The 24,448-nt window shown below is 42.4% G+C and overlaps 1 protein-coding gene across 2 annotated transcripts in view; it reads right to left on the bottom strand.

Moving 5' to 3' along the window:
• The window catches only part of LOC129816671 (contactin-associated protein-like 5), a 174,247-nt gene that overhangs the window by 27,077 nt on the left and 122,722 nt on the right, over window positions 1-24,448 (bottom strand). For both annotated transcript variants that reach the window (XM_055871433.1, XM_055871432.1), the window contains exons 4-14: window positions 20,080-20,227; window positions 15,857-16,060; window positions 14,829-15,013; window positions 14,531-14,674; window positions 13,142-13,457; window positions 12,122-12,265; window positions 11,782-11,950; window positions 9,839-9,945; window positions 5,473-5,592; window positions 4,229-4,429; window positions 1,593-1,749 (exon numbers count right to left, since the gene is read on the bottom strand). In XM_055871433.1, coding sequence (XP_055727408.1) covers window positions 1,593-1,749; window positions 4,229-4,429; window positions 5,473-5,592; window positions 9,839-9,945; window positions 11,782-11,950; window positions 12,122-12,265; window positions 13,142-13,457; window positions 14,531-14,674; window positions 14,829-15,013; window positions 15,857-16,060; window positions 20,080-20,227 — 1,895 coding nt within the window. The remainder of the gene's footprint in view (window positions 1-1,592; window positions 1,750-4,228; window positions 4,430-5,472; window positions 5,593-9,838; window positions 9,946-11,781; window positions 11,951-12,121; window positions 12,266-13,141; window positions 13,458-14,530; window positions 14,675-14,828; window positions 15,014-15,856; window positions 16,061-20,079; window positions 20,228-24,448) is intronic.

The raw sequence follows: 24,448 nt of genomic DNA on the forward strand, positions 1-24,448 counted from the left end.
CGTCATCTTTTTTTAAAAAATAAAAGAAGATGGCTTACTTTCCAAAAGCTGCGTTTTGGTCCATCAATCCGCCACACGATCGTGACATGTAGTTTCTAAAAAGGTTTGAATTGTTTCTCTAAGTCGAACAGAAATATTTTTACAGCCATTTTCCCAGCCGAATTGAGTTTCCCAAAATGCGATGTGTCTCTTTAAGACCTTCTCTATAAAAGGCCATTTGACTTATGACCATAGGGACACGTCAGAGGCGTTCGCCAGACTGTAATGCGGAAGTGAGAATTGAAAGGAGTCGAATATCTCTTCCCTGGACTGAATAACAGAACTTCTTGTGAGACCTGCGCAGTTAAAATAAAAATCCGGGCGCGAAGGATAATTTGATCTCGGCTTCTGGAACAAGGTAGATAACGTTGAATATGATGCCTGACTACGATATTATTTGCTACATGTCACAAAATCATCCTAAAGTGTGTTTTTTCAATATACTTTAATTATATTATTGCAATTTATTCTGGACTTTAGATGTGAAACGACGGAAGAATTTTTTGAAGAAACGCTTTCTGGCGCAGCAATGCTACCGTGCTAGCTAACCAAAGAGGGAAATCATTCGTTCTGGAACCCAACTAAAGACTCTACTGGACATTGGACCCCGTTACAACATTCTGATGGAGTACCAAGAAAGATAAGACCCAATTTGGGATGCTTTTTCATATATATGTCGAACTGTTGAATGCTAACTCTGCTAACTATGCTAGGCTAGCGCTTGACTAGAATCAATGCTGCCTTATGCTAGCTTATGATGTTAGCTAATATAACGATATATTGTGTTTTCGCTGTAAAACACTTCAAAAATCGGAAATGTTGTCTGTATTCACAAGATATCTGTCTTTCATTAGTTATCCACCATATGTTTTTCTGAAATGTTTTATGAGGTGTAATTAGTAGCCGACGTTGGTGTATGTATTTTCTCTGGCTACTCCCGGCTGGATTCAGACTGTAGCTATGTATTAGCATTTTTGGGTAGCATCAATGTAAAACTGATTTATAGCTAAAATATGCACTTTTTATGAACAAAACATAGATTTATTGTGTAACATGTTATATGACTGTCATCTGAGGTCGTTTTTTCTGGGCTCTTTAGGTTGGTTTTAGTTTATTTCGGTTGGTTGTGCATGCTACTTCAATCATAATTCATACTTCATAATCATAATTCATACGTGTCTGTCCACTTTTGTATTTGGTGGTGAGCTAACATAAATATATGTGGTGTTTTCTCTGTAAAACATTTAAAAAATCGGACATGTTGGCTGGATTGACAAGATGTTTATCTTTCAAATGCTGTATTGGACTTGTTAATGTGTAAAAGTTAAATATTTTTAAAAAATAGATTTTGAATTTCGCGCTCTGCAGGGGTGTCATTTTCGGTCCGAGGTCGGGCTTGCACCCCAAACAGGTTAAAGTTCTATATGGAAAGTAAGTAATGCGGCAAAAACATTTTTATTATGATCAAAAAGACAAACGCAAAGGTCTGTACAGCTTTGATATTGATCAATGAACAGCCCAGTAGATACACAGAGACATATTTGCCTAGTTACCATGAGTCTGTGTCGGCATCACAGTTGCAGAAGTAGTTCATGTCCATGCAGTTCTCATCCAGGCTGCAGGAGCACTGCTGAACACCTGGCAGGAAGCCTCCCCAGTAGGTCCGTCTCTCTCCACCCTGGTCCACCCACCAGGACAGCGGGCTGCCATCTGGACGTCACAGGATTACAATTAGGTCCACATGTAGAGAAACAACAGAATCTGCACAGTGAATGTGATTAGAACCCTCGGCATCTTTTGGTATCCCATGGCATTGTGTCAATGAGTCCTCAGTGATGTCAGTTAGACTCGCAGGGCTCATTTCCTGGAGCATCTGCAAGTGGTCCTGCTACAGTCTTCTGTCCCACAACATGACTCTGCCTGAGAGACACTACAGGCCTGCAGGAACTAGATTCTGTTACATTTCAAACCCGCACACATTACAGATGCCCTCTCATGGAACTTACTTTGAGGTCTTGAAATAAACAGAGGTACAATATTGACAATTAAACAGTCTTCTTTGGCTCCAGTGTTGCTTCCTTATTTAATCAGAATACGTTCCAGTGTTGGGCAAACATTTGAGAGCTTAATACTATACAAATTAGTTGTTGTTTATTGTTATGTTTTTGTAGTCATGACAAATAATGTGCCAATGTGCATCCTAAGTACTGAAACGGTACATTTATACAGTGCATTCGGAAAGTATTTAGACCCCTTGATTTTTTTCACATTTTTTACGTTACAGCCTTAGTCTAAAAATTGATTAAATATTTTGTTTTTTATCAATCTACACACAATACCCCATAATGACAAAGCGAAGAAACAGCTTTTTATAATTTTAGCAAATGTATTCAAATTAAAAAACAGAAATATCTCAAGAGTTGCTCTGTGGAGATGGGAGAACCTTCTAGAAGGACAACCATCTCTGCAGCACTCCACCAATCAGGCCTTTATGGTAGAGTGGCCAGACAGAAGGCATTCCTCAGTAAAAGGCACTTGACAGACCACTTGGAGTTTGCCAAAAGGCACCTAAAGCGTCTCAGACCATGAGAAACAAGATGAAACCAAGATTGAACTCTTTGGCACCATCCCTACGGTGAAGCATGGTGGTGGCAGCATCATGCTGAGATGTTTTTCAGCAGCAGGGGCTGGGAGACTAGTCAGGGTCCAGGGAAAGATGAACGGAACAAAGTACTGAGAGATCCTTGATGAAAACCTCCTCCAGAGTGCTCAGGACCTCAGACTGAGGCGAAGATTCACCTTCCAACAGGACAACAACCCTAAGCACACAGCCAAGACAACGCAGGAGTGGCTTCGGGACAAGTCTCTGAATGTCCTTGAGTGGCCCAGGCAGAGCCCGGACTTGAACCCGATCGAACATCTCTGAGAGACCTGAAAATAGCTGTGCAGCAACGCTCCCCATCCAACCTGACAGAGCTTGAGAGGATCTGCAGAGAAGAATGGGGAGAAACTCCCCAAATACATGTGTGCCAAGCTTGTAGCTTCATTTTGAAGAAGACTCGAGGCTGTAATCGCTGCCAAAGGTGCTTCAACAAAGTACTGAGTGAAGGGTATGAATACTTATGTAAATGTGCTATTTCAGTTTTTTATTTTTAAAACATTTGCTAATTTCTGAAAATATGTTTTTGCATTTATCATTAAGGAGTATTGTGTGTAGATTTATGAGGAAAAATAAGAATTTAATACATTTTAGAATAAGGCTGTAACATAACAAAATGTGGATAAAGTCAAGGGGTCTGAATACTTTCCGACTGCACTGTAGATTAAACGGTATCATGAATCGAGAAGACGAGTCAAAATTACAGTGTCATTGTAGATGCTAATTGGCCTTTTCTTGTCATATTACAAGCTGCAGCTGTTGCCTGTGCCCAACACTACAGACACATAATTAAACAAATGAAAATCACAAACAAATTAAAAACAATCAAACATCTTAAACTAATTTGAACCATATTCCATCAATGCATGCAGGTTACACATTCATGACGGTGTGATGTATGAGTTCACAAAAATACACTTTTTAATATCATGCAAATTTACATAAATCCATTTGCCAAATTGGTCTAATAATAAACAATTATTGATCGCTATATTTATTGAACAGCTATGTAACATGGTGTGTATGACAGAGGGGTTGAACATCATTAATCTTCTATAGAGAGAATATATGGGTTGAAGCACGACAGCCAGCAGAAAACAACCTACAGTATTCATGTTCCATCTGACACTGTTCATATATAGCCCATGAAATGACTTGTTTCCTGTCTCTTATTGATCCACTGTGAAAATTAACTTGTTTGTTTGCGCACACATGACAGCCAGGGAATCAGGGAATTCAGGACTTCATGAATGTTTCATGATTTAGGAGCAAATGTGGGATGCCTGGGAGACCGTTTACTCTCAAAGCAATTGAAGATTGATGCTCAGAGACATGCTGGGCGGTAGCCTTTCAAGTTATTGCAAGATAATGGGATCAATGTTTAGAGGATTGAGCGTATATTAACACGCTCAGGTCAGAGTCAGGTTCATTCTTAGAATACTAACCAGTCATATTACGGAACAGGTCCATCTGGGAACATGTCTAAGTTTGACTTCATAAGGTGAACAGGATGCTATCAACCCAACTCACCTCTGGTGTTGAAGAGGCGGGACTTCCTGCAGCTGTACATAACGTCCTGTTGACACTGCTCTGACCTGGCCACGAGGGCCATCAGTTGTTCAGGTGAGGCGCTGTAGTTAAACTTCATAATGTAGGGCTTCTGTAGTGTAGAACCCTGGACCCTGACTGGATCTGTGCTGTTGTGGGTCACTACTGTCCACACCTTGTTCTCTACAACACAACACAACATAGAACAAAACACAAACCTGAAGACATGTTGACCTGTAACATGCTGTACATGATGTGCAGAGCCAGTTGGTTGTGTCATTTTCAACCTTTTGATTATAAAACCTTGGATACATTCACAAGCTTTGACTTAGTACAAGCCAATATCCAAATAAACATGTTGAATTAATTATTAGATTGATTAAAAAGGGGCTTCCTGCATGTACAGTAATCCACAGTCAAACATAAGACTTCCTGTAGGCTCTCTAACCAAGGGTGAATAGTTTGTTTGATTCAATGAGGTGAGAACTTATATTCATTACCATCCCCCTATTTGATGTACTATGGGGGAATTGGTGTTTACCTTGCCTGAGAGAAAATCCTCTTCCGCTTTGTGATTATTCACATCCCAGGTTGTCAAGCTGAGAGTTATTTACATCTCTAATAGATTCCTTAATTGAGGTCAACCTGAGGTGACTCAATGCAAAATTATTAGGATTTGTGGAGGGCAAAAAAAAAGGCTAACATTTTGATCTTGAACCAGACTATCAACAGGCAGCAGCCAGACTATCAACAGGCAGCCAGCCACCCAGCCAGCCAGCAACCTCCGTAATTACTTAAATGTTGCATTTACCTCCGGAAAGGTCAGAGCTGAAAGCTCATGACAGCCAGTGATGGATATTGTCTTGAGTGCCAGCGTTGAGGCATCAAGCTCTCATTCCTTTACTCTGTCTGTCAAAAGTCTAAAGCCCTGAAGATATGAGACACAGACTTGAATCAGAGCCTTGATCATTTTGTGGATTCACTTTTGTTTTTGAGTAACTTTGCACACTTTTACACAAATAATTTCTTATTTACAGCAGAGATTTACCCAAATATTTACTTGAAGCTCTCATTGTAACCAAAGGGCGGGTCCATATCGAGTAACCCTAATGATTTTCCACATGATAGCTTGGCTGTCAGTTGTGCTGTGGGTCAAAGCAATGTGATCTGTCAGTGACTGAATCGGATATTGCTTACCAAGACTGGGGGCCCCGGTGGCAGCTCACCTGTCATGTTGCAGTAGACCTGTGTGGGCGCCAGAGGACCACTTCCATCTGGATCAATGGAGAAGAGGCCTGAGGAGCTGCCAGTCAGCCGGTAGGCCTCACATGATGCCTCATAGATGGCTACAGAGGAACACAGGGAAACATGACGCCTCATAGATGGCTACAGAGGAGCACAGAGATACATAATGCCTCATAGATGGCTACAGAGGAGCACAGAGATACATCATGCCTCATAGATGGCTACAGAGGAGCACAGAGATACATAATGCCTCATAGATGGCTACAGAGGAACACAGGGAAACATGACGTCTCATAGATGGCTACAGAGGAACACAGGGAAACATGACGTCTCATAGATGGCTACAGAGGAACACATGGAAACATGACGCCTCATAGATGGCTACAGAGGAACACAGGGAAACATGACATCTCATAGATGGCTACAGAGGAACACAGGGAAACATGACGACTCATAGATGGCTACAGAGGAACACAGGGAAACATGACGTCTCATAGATGGCTACAGAGGAATACAGGGAAACATGACGTCTCATAGATGGCTACAGAGGAACATAGGGAAACATGACGTCTCATAGATGGCTACAGAGGAACACAGGGAAACATGACGTCTCATAGATGGCTACAGAGGAACACAGGGAAACATGATCTCTCATAGATGGCTACAGAGGAACACAGGGAAACATGACGTCTCATAGATGGCTACAGAGGAACACAGGGAAACATGACATCTCATAGATGGCTACAGAGGAACACAGGGAAACATGACGTCTCATAGATGGCTACAGAGGAACACAGGGAAACATGACGACTCATAGATGGCTACAGAGGAACACAGGGAAACATGATCTCTCATAGATGGCTACAGAGGAACACAGGGAAACATGACGTCTCATAGATGGCTACAGAGGAACACAGGGAAACATGATCTCTCATAGATGGCTACAGAGGAACACAGGGAAACATGACGTCTCATAGATGGCTACAGAGGAACACAGGGAAACATGACGTCTCATAGATGGCTACAGAGGAACACAGGGAAACATGACGCCTCATAGATGGCTACAGAGGAACACAGGGAAACATGATGTCTCATAGATGGCTACAGAGGAACACAGGGAAACATGATGTCTCATAGATGGCTACAGAGGAACACAGGGAAACATGACATCTCATAGATGGCTACAGAGGAACAAAGGGAAACATGACATCTCATAGATGGCTACAGAGGAACACAGGGAAACATGACGTCTCATGGATGGCTACAGAGGAACACAGGGATACATGACGTCTCATAGATGGCTACAGAGGAACACAGGGAAACATGACGCCTCATAGATGGCTACAGAGGAACACAGGGAAACATGAAGTCTCATAGATGGCTACAGAGGAACACAGGGAAACATGACGCCTCATAGATGGCTACAGAGGAGCACAGGGAAACATGACGCCTCATAGATGGCTACAGAGGAACACAGGGAAACATGACGCCTCATAGATGGCTACAGAGGAACACAGGGAAACATGACGCCTCATAGATGGCTACAGAGGAACACAGGGAAACATGACATCTCATAGATGGCTACAGAGGAACACAGGGAAACATGACGTCTCATAGATGGCTACAGAGGAACACAGGGAAACATGACGCCTCATAGATGGCTACAGAGGAACACAGGGAAACATGATGTCTCATAGATGGCTACAGAGGAACACAGGGAAACATGATGTCTCATAGATGGCTACAGAGGAACACAGGGATACATCATGCTCTCAAATGTCTGACAGAAATTTGATGAGAAAGTTTTTAAATGATTGTATTGGCTAGCATGTAACATAATTGAAAGTGGCTGGAAAATTTGCGATAGTTCTGAGTGGATATTAGTTGAGAAACTCTAAAACACAGACATCTACCTTTGAAAATAGGAATATAATATATAACTGCCCAAAGTATAACTGACCAAATAATGAAAAACAAGCATAGCAATTTTGAATTTCGTAAAGTGAGTGTGGAAGAGGTGAACAAATTATTGTTGTCTATCAACAATGACAAGCCACCGGGGTCTGAAAATCTGGATGGAACATTACTGAGGATAATAGGGATGATATTGCCACTCCTATTTGCCATCTCTTCAATCTAAGCCTATAGGAAATAGTGTTCCCTCAGGCCTGGAGGGAAGCAAAAGTCATTCCGCTGCCCAAGAATAGCAACGCACCTTTCACTGGCTCAAACAGCTGACCAATCAAATCAACCTGTTACCAACACCAAATAAACTTTTGGAAAAAAATATGTTTTATCAGATACAGTGCTATTTCACAGTAAATAAATTACTAAGAGATTTTCTGCATGCTTCTAGGTAAGGGCATTCAACATGTATGGCACTTACACAAATGGCTGATGATTGGCTGAGAGAAATTGATGATAAAAAGATTGTGGGAGCTGTTTTGTTAGACTTCAGTGCAGCTTTTGACATCAGCAATAATAATCTGATGCTGGAAAAACGTATATGTTACGGCTTTACATTCCCTGATACTGTATGTTGTGGATCGAGAGTTACCTGTCTAACAGAACACAGAGAGTTCTTTAATGGAAGCCCCACCAACATAATCCAGGTAGAGTCAGGCATTCCCCAGGGTGGCTGTCTAGGCCTCTTACTTTTTTCAATCTTTACTAATAACCTGCGACTGGCTATGAGTCAAGCCTGTGTGTCTATGTATGGTGATGACTCTATACACGACACACGTCAGCTACCACAGCAAGTGAAATTACTTAAAGAGCTGCAGTCAGTTTCAGATTTGGTGGCAAGAAATAAGTTAATGCTAAATATTTCAAAACCTAAAAGCATGTCATTCACTAAATCCTAAACCTCAACTACATCTTGTAATGAATAATGTGAAAATTGAATGAATAATGTGGAAATTGAGCAAGTTGAGGAGACTAAACTGCTTGGCGTAACCCTGGATGGTAAACTGTTATGGTCAAAACATGTTGATGCAACAGTAGCTAAGATGGGGAGCAGGGAACTGTCCATAGTAAAGTGCTACTCTGTCTTCTTAACAATGCTATCAACAGGGCAGGTCCTAGGCCCTAGTTGTGTTACAACTGGAATACTGTCCAGTCATGTGGTCAGGTGCAACAAAGAATAGGGCAGAACAGGGCAGCACGGCTGGCCCTTAAATGTACATGGAGAGCTAACATTAATAATATGCATGTCAATCTCTCCTGGCTCAAAGTAGAGGAGAGATTGACTTTACTACTATTTGTATTTGTGAGAGGTATTGACATATTGAATGCACCTAGCTGTCTGACACCCACGCATACCCCACAACACATGCCACCAGAGGTCTCTTCACAGTCCCCAAGTCCAGAACAAACTATGGAAGGCGCACACAGTACTACATAGAGCCATGACTACATGGAACTCTCTTCCACATCGGGTAACTGATGGAAGCAGCAGAATCAGGGGAAAAAAACAGATAAAAAACATCTTATGGACTGCACTCTACACACACATACACATGATAAAACACGTACACATGATAAAACACATACACATGGATTTTGTGTTGTAGATATGTGGTAGTAGAGTAGTGGCCTGAGGGCAGACACTTAATGTGTTGTGAAATCTGTTGTGAAGTTTTTAAAATTGTATAACTGCCTTGATTTTTTGGGGACCCCAGGAAGAGTAGCTACTGCCTACGTAGAAACTAATGGGGATCGATAATACATAGAAATACAATTGGACCTTGTCATACTAATGTTGTAGCCTTCCCATATTGCATGTCATATTGTACACATACGCATACTGTAACTAAGAAAAGGTAGCAAGCCAGGCACCATTATACATTAAAAAGAGTATGTTCGAAGTAAGTGGGGGCATTTTCAATCATGTGGTGCAAAGTGCACTGCATCCGCTGGCGAATAAACAAGAAATCAGTATTCAGGAGCAGAGGGTTCTGAGAGCGCTCAGTGGTGAATATCGAAAAGGGTATCTGTACATGTCTGGAGACGACAGATGAGAGGAGAAACTTCCATGTGTCAGACTGAGGATCTTGATGTACAACTAACAGGGATTACCTGAGACCCAGATAGTTAAGCCAGGGGACTGATCACTACAGGTTCACTCTGGCTTTAAACCATCTCATGTTGTTACCCCTTTGAATTACACTTTATAAGGAGGGCAGCACATGTATAACAGCTCTATGTGATTGTGAGATGCATTTTAATATAGTGCATATCCCGTCATGGGGTGTATTGTGCAGTATCGTCAAGAACACATTTGAGAAAGGAGTGGTGAATGTTATATACTGTATATAGTGTAGCTAAGAAGAGCAGGTGGGGACTCACAGTTGTGGCAGGTGGCTCCAGTGTATCCTGTCCCAGAGCAGTTGCAGTAGAAGCGGCTCCAAGACTGGGAACACTGCCCTCCATGTTCACAGAAATTGGGCAGACATCTGGAGATAGGCAACAGCAGAAATATACATTACGTTATCATGTATATAAATATCTATACTATGCATGAGCAAATGTCAGGGTGTACATAATAAAAATAATAAAACATTCTAAAGATTTGATAAGGTAGAAAATCAACTGCAAATCTGTTTTTACAATCTCAGAGATTGATGACATATACGTATACTAGTTATTTATTTGAAAGATTCTGAACTTGTTTCCCCAGTAATAAACCCAAACAATCACACAATGAAAAGTCTCAGAAGGATAAAGTGTTGGCAAGCAAAGAAATGCAATCAAAGCCCAAACACGTATCTGTAAGATCTCACAATCCTTTTTGTAAAGAAGGGTAAAAATGTGCTTTGTCTTTGTGTCGAGGCCTACTATCCTGAACCTTGCATTATCTGCTAAGGAGACTCCCTCCCAATATATTTTTCATCTCCTTGTTATTATCAAGGCACGGTCTGACACGCAAGTACTCAAGAGGTGAAACGACACAGTTTGTGCATTTTTCTTTTGCCGTTGTTTATTTATGATTTACAAGACTGCTCGGTAAATCCCAAATTAATTGGTACCCCTCCAACTCAGATTGTTTGGGCAACTGGTAAACAAACACAGTAGTGTGTTATTATGTTTGAAAAAAATAAACAGCAGCATAATCACATCAAACCCAGAACATGTGTTTATGGGATTTGAACACCCAGCGCTTCACAGCAATTCCTCTGCTAACCACAATTTCCTGATTAATAGTATTTTCCTCAAGCCTCCTTCAGTTTTGCGTAATTGCCCGGCTTTCAAGCACGCAGCTATACAAGCAGGCATCTACAATTTCATACACTTTTGTCTTTCTACCCTGAATTGCTATGGAGCGGAGTGACCGCGGCGTGGATAAGGTAACAAGCCAGGGGTTCATTACCATACTGCTGTTTCTATTGTTGTGTTCACGGCTGCCCTCATAGGTCATGAAATTAGAAGCCGCGGCACAAAAGTGAACACTTGAAAAAAACTGTAGTTATGAAGTTTGATTGGACACAGAGAAAAGAAGATTAGCACTCGTAAAGGTTAACCTTCCAATCCTTTAATGAAGCATAGTTCTGGTAGTTACATCAAGACAAGCCACTCCGATGGACGATGACACATTTCCAACGGACTGCTTGCACTAGCCTCCCTAAATAATATTGCATGGCAGTGAAATCTACAACACTTTCAGTGTACTCTTTGTGGAAGGCTCCCTGAGAGGCAGCCAATTACACACAGACATCTGTTTTGTTGTCACCAAGCATCTAATTTCCTCTTTTTACACATTCCATCGCTTTAACTAACATCAACTAACATTTAATCTGTAAATGTTGCACACACTCCAACATCATCTCAATCTGCCAGGTCGCATTCCGAACAGAACAATCAGGTATAGCTGTGATCTGACATCAGAGGATTCCCCTCAGGGTGAATACAAGGAGAAACGCATGCTCTCTTGTTAGTCTCCTCCCTGTAAGTGTTCCGGGTTTCCACAACCTTGCCATGACATCCATTCAGCGTGTACTAATTCCACCCATTGGTTCCACAAGAGAGTGGGGCAATAACGGAATGAGAGGACGCCACGCCCCACACAGGAAGCAGCTTGTTAGTAGGGCCCTCGACCAGGATGATGAGGCTACAGTACCAGGCTCCATTGCATGGTCTAATTGGCTGAGCCTAACTGTAAGCCTATCTCTATTGGCTGTGGTGGAGAGAATAACTGCCGTTTTGTTTTAGTTTGTCATCCAAACACACCAACATTTGGGGATTGGAGACCCACCTTACTTGGTATAACGTCTGCAGAAACCCTAAAGTCCAACCTGTCATGGATGCCACATGTGTCAAACTGCAGGTCCTTGTAGTCTCCTAGTCGTCCTTGGTGCACCAGGTTCAGGTCCATGGGCTGGCTGTTGATGGAGAAGAGACGCATGCACCCCTGGAACGCCAAGGTGGGGTTCTCACAGCCCGAGACGTTCAGAGACGGACAACCTGTGACACAGATTGAAAAACTGTTGCTAAATCGTCGTATTTTCATCATCCAGCATTTCCTGTATACATCTCCAGATAATGTCTTCAGAAGCTGCAGCAAAACCTGACCACCAAGACCTGGTCTCATGAGACAGTTATGCAGACAAAAAGACTCATTGTGTGTGGCCTTACCTCCGAAGTAGAGGCTGTCTCCTGCCTCTATGTGGTCTCCCAGCTCCATAGTTGAGGACGGCTCGTTGTCCAGAGTCATGGTAACCTGGAGACCTCGGGAACTGAGACTCGCAGAGTGCCACAGTCCATCATTCACTCTGTGACCTGTGGACACAGCGAGGTGTCGTTTCTGTGCATGTCACATTTCAATGAGACACCACCAATCTCTATTACAGGCTTATCAAACATCACTTGCAGGTTCTTTCAGGGACTGTTGGGATTGTGATCTCCAACATGGGTCATATTTCAGATTACATTGTTTGTGCCAGGCCTACATATTGCAAATCAGAGCCTGTCATTGGCTGTGTAATCTATGGTCACGCGCTACGACATACTACACTGTACTAAGAAGGGAAGAGGACATGGAAATACAAATGAATGACTATGTGGTTGGTCAGATTGAAGCTAAATCATTGCCAGAGGACAAAACGTAATGCTGTGACTGTACTGGTGGTTATTGTTGGATGAAACATTGATTTGGCCGTCGGTTCCAACTCCAAATAGACATACAGTAACAGTGGATTGTGGGATATTAATTTTGATTGTCCTTTATAGTGAAGGGCTTCCAAGCTGTGGCAGTCTTTCTGTGGGTCTATAATTCCCTCTGTGCCTGCCATCTGCTGAAAGTCTGGGCTCTGCAATCCAATATTAATTCTACATGTTATTTCTGTCTGACTGCAATCCTGCAGAACTGGCATCCAAAATACAAGATATAAAAGATGGCATTTTAACTCAAGCCATTCAAAGAAGATGAAGCGTCCTCTGAGTTTATAGGGGGCAAAAGGTAATAGAAATGATGTAGATGAAATGTGCAAAACCAAACACAGACGGTCTCCGCCTGGATGATGGATGAGTTTTTTACTGTCTGCCTGTTTCACTGGAATAAAGAGCCTTTTCTACTCTGAGTCCCCATAGACAGAACCACTGATTCCAGCATAGAGTGGGTCTGGGTCAGCTAGACTAGGGGCTGTTGGCCCTCACCGGTGGAGACCTCTTCTTTCTGCTGGGCTGACTTGTGGTGGGTCAGGCGCAGCCGACTGTTACTGATCTGCAGCTCCAGTCTCTGGGGCTCCAGGGCCAGCCGACTGTTACTGATCTGCAGCTCCAGTCTCTGGGGCTCCAGGGCCAGCCGGGTGGAGAGCAGTAGCCCGTCTGGGTTCCACGTTCTGAACTGGAAACGCACCGCGAAGCCCCCCGAAGCAGACGGCGTGGCCGGGAGCGACAGGAAGCTGCTGCTGGAGCTCAGGAAGGTAGTGGACACCAGCTGAGGCTCAGAGCACGAGAAGGTCACATTGCCCTGGTGACACAAATGGAACACAGTCTTACAGTCACATTGCCCGGGTGACACACACAGAGCACACAGATGACGGAATGATTTACTCGCACCATCATCAACAAGATGAATACATAATGAATCTCATGTTGGGTTTACTGTACGTTCATCTGAGCAGAATGACAAATAGTGGGCTGGTAAAGGAAGGTATCAACTGAATATGGTACTTAGATAACTAAATTGCCTGTAAGAACAAAATAAATCATTGAGAATGCCATATAAAGCCAAATGACTATCTGAAATTCAAAAGGTGCATTACAAGACCACCACAAATGCAGAAATGTAATACAATATCAAACTATGACATTTCTGAGTTTCTCCGCTCCAATCTAGGTCAGCCGTCAGGTGGGCAAAGAAAGAACACACTAATTCCAAGTGGTCCAGAGGCCTTGTGTGGTACATGGAGCTAAAGAGCAGCCATGTCAATTGAGGTCAGCGGCCCATCAATCCCAGAGCCTCAGAAGCAGGGAAGAGCAATCGGCAGCACTTCACTCTCAATGTGATCCCTCGCCACCAGACCACCACCTCAGGTACTATTCCACATTGAAATTCCATTACGGATTCCATCATGGCAGTCAGTGAGCAAAATTGCTCACTTTCTCAATTGTAAGTAAAGGCCTTTTAACATAGCAATCAGAATTTCAAGGGAAAGAAATGTGCCTGTGATGCAATTATGTGGCACTTAGGCTTCTGTCTGATTTGATGGGGGGGGGGGGGGGGGGGGCTATTCATGTGTTTAGAATGAAAGACATAGTAGTGAGGGTCAGATATAACTTAAACGGTAGAGAGAATATAGATTGGTTTTCTCACTCAATGTTTTCCTCTACGGACAGAAAGCTATGTGACTAACTCAAATACAAAATGTGATTAAACATAGTCGAATCACATTGTAGGCAAACGTGAAATCTCACTGCAACAGTGCAATTAAAACAGTCTGAGTTCACAGAGGCCTTGGTTGATTAACTACTTTGTCCCCATACTATTTTAAGGATGTACTAATAATCTATGGTACGTTTGGATGACACTGGTTGTCTTACCACGCTGTAGATCTGAGGCTTGCGTCGCTTGGCTAAGTCGATGATGTTGATCCCATTGTAGTAGAGGTTCTCAATGCAGCCATGGAAGTTCTTCCTCAGGAAGGTACCAGGCTTACCTGGCAGTGGGATGCCCCCGAAGCTGAGCTTTGATGAGGAAAAAGGGTGAAACGTTGACATCATTATTAAACGTATACAGGATTAATTCAAATTGCCACAATTAGTAACATAACTTGGTTGAACTATTTACTTGGTCTGAAGTGTCTGACTATTCTACAGTAAGGTGTTTGGATAGACACACCTCATAGTCCACCTCCAGGGAGTCTCCTTCCCCCTTGGTCCTGAAGTGCTGTGTGTGGGTGTCCACGGTGAGGTTGACCTGCTTGTTGAAGCGCTCGATGAGGACAGAGTGCCAGTGCTGGTCGTCCAGAAGACTGCTGAGAGTGACCGCAACACGACCACTGCTGAACCGCAGCCTAGTGTCATCTGAAGACAGAGAACAAGATCATATGGTCACTTTGATATAGATCATAAAACAGTCCAGTATATTGAGGAAAGAAGAGGTCTGAAAGAATGTGCTCACAAGACATTCCCAAAACGGAGCACTAGAACAGTCTTCCCCAGACTCAGCTGTTCACAATGTGGCTCTTTATGGTTGATAACATTGATTGTTATACAGTTGCCATAGGAACCGTATTGATTTGATTTGTATTGAAAGAAGAGGTGCTCTCATAGGAAGTGCAGACAAGACAGTCATTTAAGGATCCTCTTTCCCAGCTCAGCTGCTCACAATGTGGATCCTTAACAGTCTGAGTCTATTTTGTAAATGGTGCTCAGGATCAGTGGTAACTGGAAGGGTATCAGAACACAAACATCCAGTTACCCTCCCAGACTGCTCCCCAGTCTGCTTTTACATAGTTCAAATGACTATTTAATCCTTACCCAGAAACCCTTGTGTCCTATTACACATGACCTTTGACTCATTGACATCTGCGAGATTACCTTCACCAGGTTGAGGTAGAGGGCCAGCCTACCCCGGTGTGACTAACTCACCCAGGTTGAGGTGGAGGGCCAGCCTGCCCCGGTGTGACTAACTCACCCAGGTTGAGGTGGAGGGCCAGCCTGGACCGGTGGGGCTAACTCACCCAGGTTGAGGTAGAGGGCCAGCCTGCCCCGGTGTGACTAACTCAACCAGGTTGAGGTAGAGAGCCAGTCTGGCCCGGTGTGACTAACTCACCCAGGTTGAGGTAGAGAGCCAGCCTGCCCCGGTGTGACTAACTCACCCAGGTTGAGGTAGAGAGCCAGCCTGGCCCGGTGTGGCTAACTCACCCAGGTTGAGGTAGAGAGCCAGCCTGCCCCGGTGCAGCTCCAGTGTGATGTAGTCGCCCCTCTGACCCTCTCCATGGAGCAGCACCCCCTCAGCCTGGCGGCTCTTGAAGCTCAGCGAGATCACATCCTTCACCGTGCTCATGGACTTCTGGTTAAACCGGTAGAGCAGCGAGCTTCTGCCATCAAAGTCTGCCACGTCTGATTCTGAAGGCAATCAACAGACAGTTAAATGGTTTGGATTATTTGCTCCCTGTCTCAAAGAGCCTATTATGAACAGACTGCTATAGCTCTCAGCACTTCACACCTATGAAGGAAATGCTAGTGTCTACATCAATGGTAGTATTTAAATGTACACTGAACAAAAATATAAAAGCAACATGTATAGTGTTGGTCCTTGTTTCATGAGCTGAAATAAAAGATCCCCGAAATGTTCCATACGCACAAAAAGCTTATTTCTCTCAAATCTTGTGCACATAATTGTTTACACCTGACAGGTGTGGCATATCACGAAGCTGATTAAACAGCATGGTCATTACACAGGTGCGCCTTGTGCTGGGGAAAAAAAGGCCACTCTAAAATGTGCAGTTTCGTCACACAACACAATGCCTCAGAAGTCTCAAGTTTTGAGGGAGTGTGCAATGTTTTGTGTGGGGGAGCGGTTTGCTGATGACAACGTTGTGAACAGAATGCCCCATGGTGGCGGTGGGGTTATGGTATGGGCAGGCATAAGCTATGGACAACAAACACAATTGCATTTTATCTATGGCAATTTGAATGCACAGCGATACCGTGATGAGATCCTGAGGCCTTTGTTGTGCCATTCATCCGCCGCCATTACCTCATGTTTCAGCATGATAATGCATGGCCCCATGTCGCAATTCCTGGAAGCTGAAAATGTCCCAGTTCATCCATGGCCTGCATACTCAACAGACATGTCACACATTGAGCATTTTTGGGACGCTCTGGATTGACGTGTACGACAGCGTGTTCCAGTTCCTGCCAATATACACCAACTTTGCACAGCCATTTAAGAGGAGTGGGACAACATTCCACAGGCCACAATCAACAGCCTGATCAACTCTATGAGAAGTGTCGTGCTGCTTGAGGCAAATAGTGGTCACACCAGATACTGACTGGTTTTCTGATCCATGCCCCTACCCTTTGTTTTAAGGTACACTATACATTATATACAAAAGTATGGAGACACGCCTTCAAATTAGTAGATTCGGCTATTTCAGCCACACCCGTTGCTGTATAAAATCGAGCACGCAGCCATGAAATCTCCATAGACAAACGATGGCAGCAGAATGGTCTTACTGAAGAGCTCAATGACTTTCAACATGGCATTGACATAGAATGCCACCTTTCTAACAAGCCAGTTTGTCAAATTTCTGCCCTGCTAGAGCTGCCCCGGTCAACTGTAAGTGATGTTATTGTGAAGTGGAAACGTCAAGGAGCAACAACGGTTCAGCTGCAAAGTGGTAGGCCACACAAGCTCACAGATGGAATCGCAGAGTGCTGAAGAGAGTAGCGTGTAACAATCGTCTGTCCTCATTTGCAACACACTACCGAGTTCCAAACTGCCTCTGGGAGCAATGTCAGCATAATAACTGTTTGTCGGGAACTTCATCAAGTGGGTTTCCATGGCCGAGCAGCCGCACACAAGCCTAAGATCACCATGCGCAATGCCAAGTGTCGGCTGGAGTTGTGTAAAGCTTGCCCCCATTGGACTCTGGAGCAGTGGAAACACGTTCTCTGGAGTGATGAATCATGCTTCACCATCTGGCACTCTGACGGATGAATATGGGTTTGGCGGATGCCATAAGAACGCTCCCTCCCCGAATGTACAGTACCATCTGTAAAGTTTGGTGGACGAGGAATAATGGTTTGGGGCTGTTTTCATGGTTCGGGCTAGGTCCCCTAGTTCCAGTGAAGGGAAATCTTAATGCTACAGCATTCAATGACATTCTTGACGATTCTGTGCTTCCAACTTTGTGGCAACAGTTTGAGGAAGGCCCTTTCCTGTTTCAGATGCCCCCGTGCACAAAGCGAGGTCCATACAGAAATGTTGTTGACATCGGTGTGGAAGAACTTGACTGGCCAGCACAGAGCCCTGACATTAAGTACATCGGACACCTTTGGGATGAATTGGAATGCCGACTGCGAGCTAAGGCCTAATCGCCCAACATCAGTGACCGACCTCACTAATGCTTGTGGCTGAATGGAAGAAAGTCCCCGCAGCAATGTCCCAACATCTAGTGGAAAGCCTTCCCAGAAGAGTGGAAGCTGTTATAGCAGCAAAGGGGGGACCAACTCCATATTAATGCCCATGATTATGGAATGAGATGTTCGACGAGCAGGTGTCCACATACTTTTGGTCATGTATTGTACTTGGTTTTTACCTGCATTAAGTACCAATTTCAGTTCAACAAAGGCTTTCTGCAGGGCAATAAAGGCAGATTGAAGCTCTGACAGAGCTTTATCAGCTGTGGGAGCAATAGCATACACCACAGTGTCATCTGTATACAGTATAAAGTTACAATTTTGTACAGATAAATGAATATTGTACATTTAAATATTGAAAAGAACCTGACCAAGAATCGATCCCTGTGGGACACCTTTTGTTATGTCCATAAAACATGATTTAACACTGTCAGTAAATACTCATTCACATACATGTTTGTTTGAACTCATCCAAGATTGATTTAGACTGTATTTTTCTTTCAGGCCACATACTTTTATTGTTGTACTGTATCTGTTGCCAACAGATGCATATCTGTATTCCCAGTCATGTGAAATCCATAGATTAGGGCCAAATTAATGTTTAAATTGACTGATTTCCTTATATGAACTGTAACTCAGTAAAATCTTTGAAATTGTTGCAAGTTGCGTTTATTTATTTTTCAGTATATATTATGCTGGAAGCCATTTCCATGTGTAACTGAAAAGGGGAAATCTCTGACATAGACATGTTATTTTTCTTAGATAATTGCAGTATCTAGCTCTTGTGCTCACCCCTTTCGGTCATACACAATTGATTCCTGTAAGTGCTCAAAAAGGCAAGTTATTAGTTTGCCATAGGGGAAATTGTCAGCCTTACCCATTGAATTTATTCACTGAGAGACCTGGAGGACTCATGCATAGATACATTCATCTGTACTTACATATCCATTAATGTAATGACATGAACATTGCAGAACAAAACTCTTTTTCATCTCTCTCCCTCACTCGCTCTTTTCTCTCTGTGTCATGAATTGATCGACCTATTTTATAGTTCAACATTAAGATGTCTATTGTCCCTCCTTTTATTTATTTTTACTTTGAGCTGTATTTATTAGCAGCGCACACACGCATCCACCATGAATACAGGGATCATGCTGTGGAACCATTCGGCATGATGAAAGTGCTCACTCAAGGATAATTCTAACTGTCCAGTAATACACTAATAATATATATATATTAGTAGTATGATAGTAATTCACTTGTTGATCAGAGTATTTTAATTTATTGTTGGAGCATTTTGCTGCACCTGTTGTAACACCTGCAAAATCTGTGTGCACGGCCAATAAACGTTAACTTGATTAGATTGATTAATTTAGCATTACCCTGGATCTCAACTGACACGCCTGCCTGGCTGTTACTGTCTATCTCTATTGGTCGGCATTTTTCTTTATAAAAGAGAGAATTGCATCAATATCAAAATCCTATCTACTATATTTTTGCAGTTGTCCTCAAACTTCCTGCTTTCATTAAAGGTTATACACAGAAGTAGGGTGTTCTGGATGTAATGGGTGGAGGGGCCACTTACTGTAGGCATTATATTAGCTGAACGTGTTTGGTCTGAAAGTAAGGGCTGGTGGTCACTTTAATGTAGTCACAGCTTATATGGTCTGTATGTAAGAGCTGGTGGTCACTTTAATGTAGTCACAGCTTATATGGTCTGGATGTAAGAGCTGGTGGTCACTTTAATGTAGTCACAGCTTATATGGTCTGGATGTAAGAGCTGGTGGTCACTTTAATGTAGTCACAGCTTATATGGGCTGGATGTAAGAGCTGGTGGTCACTTTAATGTAGTCACAGCTTATATGGGCTGGATGTAAGAGCTGGTGGTCCCTTTAATGTAGTCACAGCTTATATGGTCTGTATGTAAGGGATGGTGGTCCCTTTAATGTAGTCACTGTCTATATGGTCTGAATGTAAGGGCTGGTGGTCTGATCACTCACTGTAGGCACAGCCGTAGACTTCCACTCTGAGTCCCACCCAGCCACTGGGGTTCCAGTCCAGGGGGACGAAGCGCAGGAAGCGGCTTCTGATAGAGTGAGACAACTTGTGGTGGACGACACTGTCAGCATTCACATTCCCCACAAACCTCTGCAGACAGATAGAGAGAGGAGGAAGCGAGTAGGGAGAGGAGGAAGAGAGGAAGGAGGGAGACGAGTAAGAGGGGAGGGAGAGGAGAACAGGCAGCAGGGCAACGCCAAGCATAAATATATAAATAATTTTATATGTATAAATACGTATATAATATATACACTACGGTCAAAAGTTTAAGAACACCTACTCATTCAAGGGTTTTCATTTTCTTTATTTTGACTATTTTCTACATTGTAGAATAATAGTTAATACATCAAAACTATGAAATAACACATATGGAATCACATTGTAACCAAAAAAGTGTTTAACAAATGAAAATATATATTATATTTGAGATTCTTCAAATAGCCACCCTTTGCCTTGATGACAGCTTTGCACACTCTTGGCAATTTCTCAACCAGCTTCATGAGGTAGTCCCCTAGAATGCATTTCAATTAAGACATGTGCCATCTTAAAAGTTATTTTGTGGAATTTCTTTCCTTCTTAACCCTTGTGTAGACTTAACATTCTGTATACTCCTCTTGACCTAAGTGTCAAAAATGACCTGCCTTCACTAAACCCCTATAATAAAGCAGCTTCATTTAATTTTAAACCCCAAATCTATTTTGCATGAAGAAACAACCTGTCATTAATCACAAACTTTGTGAATATCTGAGTTGTCCCTCTTCACAATGCAGAAAGACTGCATTTAAATCAGTGGAAACCACTCATTTTTATTACAACACACCTGTTATGATTGTTTTCTTTACTAAAGTAGAGGTTTATTATTATTATTGCTATTATTATTATTATTGCATAGGTGTAAACATACATTTTTTAGCAGGAGAGCACTTGTATAGTCTAAGAAAGTAGCAGAAATTTGCAAAAAGTAGTTTTAAATGCATTTTATTGAAGGGAAACAATAACGGTCTTGAACTTTATTTGGCAACATAGTGATATATTATTATATACTGTAAAATGAGGAATTCAACTACAAAATACTAGTGTTCTCACATTTCTTGAGCCATTTCCCCCACCCACAAGGTTAATAAACAACAACGATAAATAAGAATAAAATAATATAGATACAAAACAAAAACGTGAAGAACATAAATCAATCAACTCTAATTAGCACATGTAGGACAGTATACAAGTGTGTGTGCATGGACTTTGCAGATGTATTTCTCACATGTGCAGCACATATTTGTTTTCCAGTCCTTCTTTCGGGGACATAATTGGCATCTCCTCCTCTTGCCTACCCCAGCTGCAGCCTCAGGTGGATCAGGACAAGATTCAGCCCCCTGAACAGCTTTCATAAGCACTGCAGAGGCTGATGTGCGGGGGAGGCGCTCCCTTCTTTGAATGTGTGGGGTTACAAGTGCCTTTCCCAGCTATTCCATGAACACCCTCCTCTTTTTCCACTTATCAGGCATCCAGGTAGGGTTGAACTTGTTCCATATCACAAAGTTATTGTATGAGGACACATCAATGATGTTATGGAAGATGACCAGGGGCCAGCGGGAAGTCATCCTCCTGCAGCTGTAAGTTCCAATCACCTTGTCCAGGTTGTCCACGCCTCCTTTGTTGTGGTTGTAGTCCAGGATGATGGCTGGCTTCCTGTCCTCACGATCACTGATCTCAGCCATTTTGTTCAGTGTGCTCAGGAGGACCACGTTCTTGTTACTCTTCGGGAGGTAAGAAACTAGAGTGACGGTGAAGGCAAACTTAGATGAGAAGGCCTCTCTCCCCCTTGTTGCGAGGAGTGCAGGGGGAGCTCAGGCTTGTTCTTTCTAACTGTGCCAACCATTGTGATCTTCCTCTTCAGGAGCTGCTGGCTGAGTTCAATAATCATAACATAATCGCAATGTGTGTGTGTGGTTTTTGTGGTGTGTAAATGATTTTCTAACTGCTGGGTCAAAAATGACACTAAGACAATCTTTGTACCCTGGTGGTGTACAGCTTTCATGGAAATATGAACAAAGGCAAAGTTTCACTTTTTCTAATGTTGTGGGTCACCCTAGGAAAAGTCATCAAACTTCAAGTTGAAAAAATATAATTTATGTGGTTTTCTCTGCTGATAAACATAGTGGCGGGTCATTTTCTATCCCTAAGACAGCACAGGGGTTAATGCGTTTGAGCCAATCAGTTATGTTGTGAAAAGGTAGGGGTGGTATACAGAAGATAGCTCTATTTTGTAAAAGACCAAGTCCATATTATGGCAAGAACAGCTCAAATAAGTAAAGAGAAATGACAGTCCATCATTACTTTAAGACATCAAGGTCAGTCAATTACGGAAAATGTCAAGAACTTGAAAGTTTCTTCAAGTGCAGTCGTAAAAACCATCAAGCACTATGATCAAACTGCTCTCATGAGGACCACCTCAGGAATGGAAGAGCCAGAGTTACCTCTGATGCAGAGGATACGTTCATTAGAATTACCAGCCTCAGCAATTGCAGCCCAAATAAATGCTTCACAGAGTTCAAGTAACAGACACATCTCAACATCAGCTGTTCAGAGGAGACTGCACAAATCAGTCCTTCATGGTCAAATTGCTGCAAAGAAACCACTGCTATAGGACACCAATAAAAAGAAGATACTTGCTTGGGCCAAGAAACATGAGCAATGGACATTAGACCAATGGAAATTTGTCCTTTGGTCTGGAGTCCAAATGGATGATTTTTGATTCCAACCGCCATGTCTTTGTGAGACGCAGTGTGGGTGAAAGGATGATCTCCGCATGTGTATTTCCCACCATAAAGCATGAAGGAGGAGGTGTTATGGTGTGAGGGTGCTTTGCTGGTGACACTGTCTGTGATTTCTTTAGAATTCAAGACACACTTAACCAGCGCAGCTACCACAGCATTCTGCAGCGATACGCTATCCCATCTGGTTTTGGCTTAGTGGGACTATCATTTGTTTTTCAACAGGACAATGACCCAACACACCTCCAGGGTGTGTAAGTGCTATTTTACCAAGAAGGAGAGTGATGGAGTGGTGCATCAGACGACCTGGCCTCCATAATCCCCCGATCACAACCAAATAGAGATGGTTTGGGATGAGTCAGAACCCAGAGTAAAGGAAAAGCAGTGGGAACTCCTTCAAGACTGATGGAAAAGCCTTCCAGGTGAAGCTGGTTGAGAGAATGCCAAGAGTGTGCAAAACTGTCGTCAAGGCAAAGGGTGGCTATTTGAATAATCTCAAATATAAAATACATTTTGATTTGTTTAACACTTGTATGGTTACTAAATTATTCCATTTGTGTTATTTCATAGTTTTGATTTCTTCACTATCATTCAACAAAGTAGAAAATAGTAAATATAAAGAAAAACCCTTGAATGAGTAGGTGTTCTAAAACTTTTGACCGGTAGTGTACATATATAATATACAGGAAATATATGATATTCAGGAAATGTATAATATAAATATATACTATCCACGAAAAATCTAATATATATATATATATATATATATATATATATATATATATATATACACATATACAAATATATAGAAATATACACAGGAAATATATTTAAGTGATAATGCCCGAGAAGCCGGTGTTTGGATATATATTGACACAAATGTTGCATTATCACTTTGATCCCAAACTCTTCAAATAATGATAGACATATTTTCATGAAGAATGTAATTTTGATGAATTTATTCATACTATTTCATCATTCTGCAAGATATAGTCCAGACACAAATCTAGGGTTGCTACCCAAGCCGGATGGTCATTCGTTCTATTGGTTTGGTTGCCAGAGACGTAACCCAGTTATTCAGTACCTATGGACACAACCCAGTCATTCGTTTACATTTTTCATTACCATACTGGCTGGCAACGTTCTTATTCCTTGCATGCTAGCTTGCCGACAACAGCTAACTTACAGTCATGTCAATAGCCAGAATAACAGCAAGTAGCTGCACTTGCACTTGTTAAAGCTTAACAGCTAGTAACATTTATTTGGACATATCCATTACAATGATCAAATGAGGCGCGATTTCGCCTGGCATAGAAAATGTGCTCAATCATAAGGACACTGTTGTTCAGAGGAGCTAGTCAGCAACACAGCAAACACAATGATTTCAAACTGAAGCTGGAAAGATTGCAAACTAGCTGCAATTTGTTTTGTTTAACTTTTTTTTCAATTGACATTTCTTTGTATATATCCATAAAAATGATGCCAGATAATTCATGATTTTGACTGGTTGAGAATTGCCAGGAAAGCTGAGACATAA

Source organism: Salvelinus fontinalis, chromosome 19 (genome assembly GCF_029448725.1).
Source record: "Salvelinus fontinalis isolate EN_2023a chromosome 19, ASM2944872v1, whole genome shotgun sequence".
In the NCBI taxonomy this organism is placed as follows: Eukaryota; Metazoa; Chordata; class Actinopteri; order Salmoniformes; family Salmonidae; genus Salvelinus; species Salvelinus fontinalis.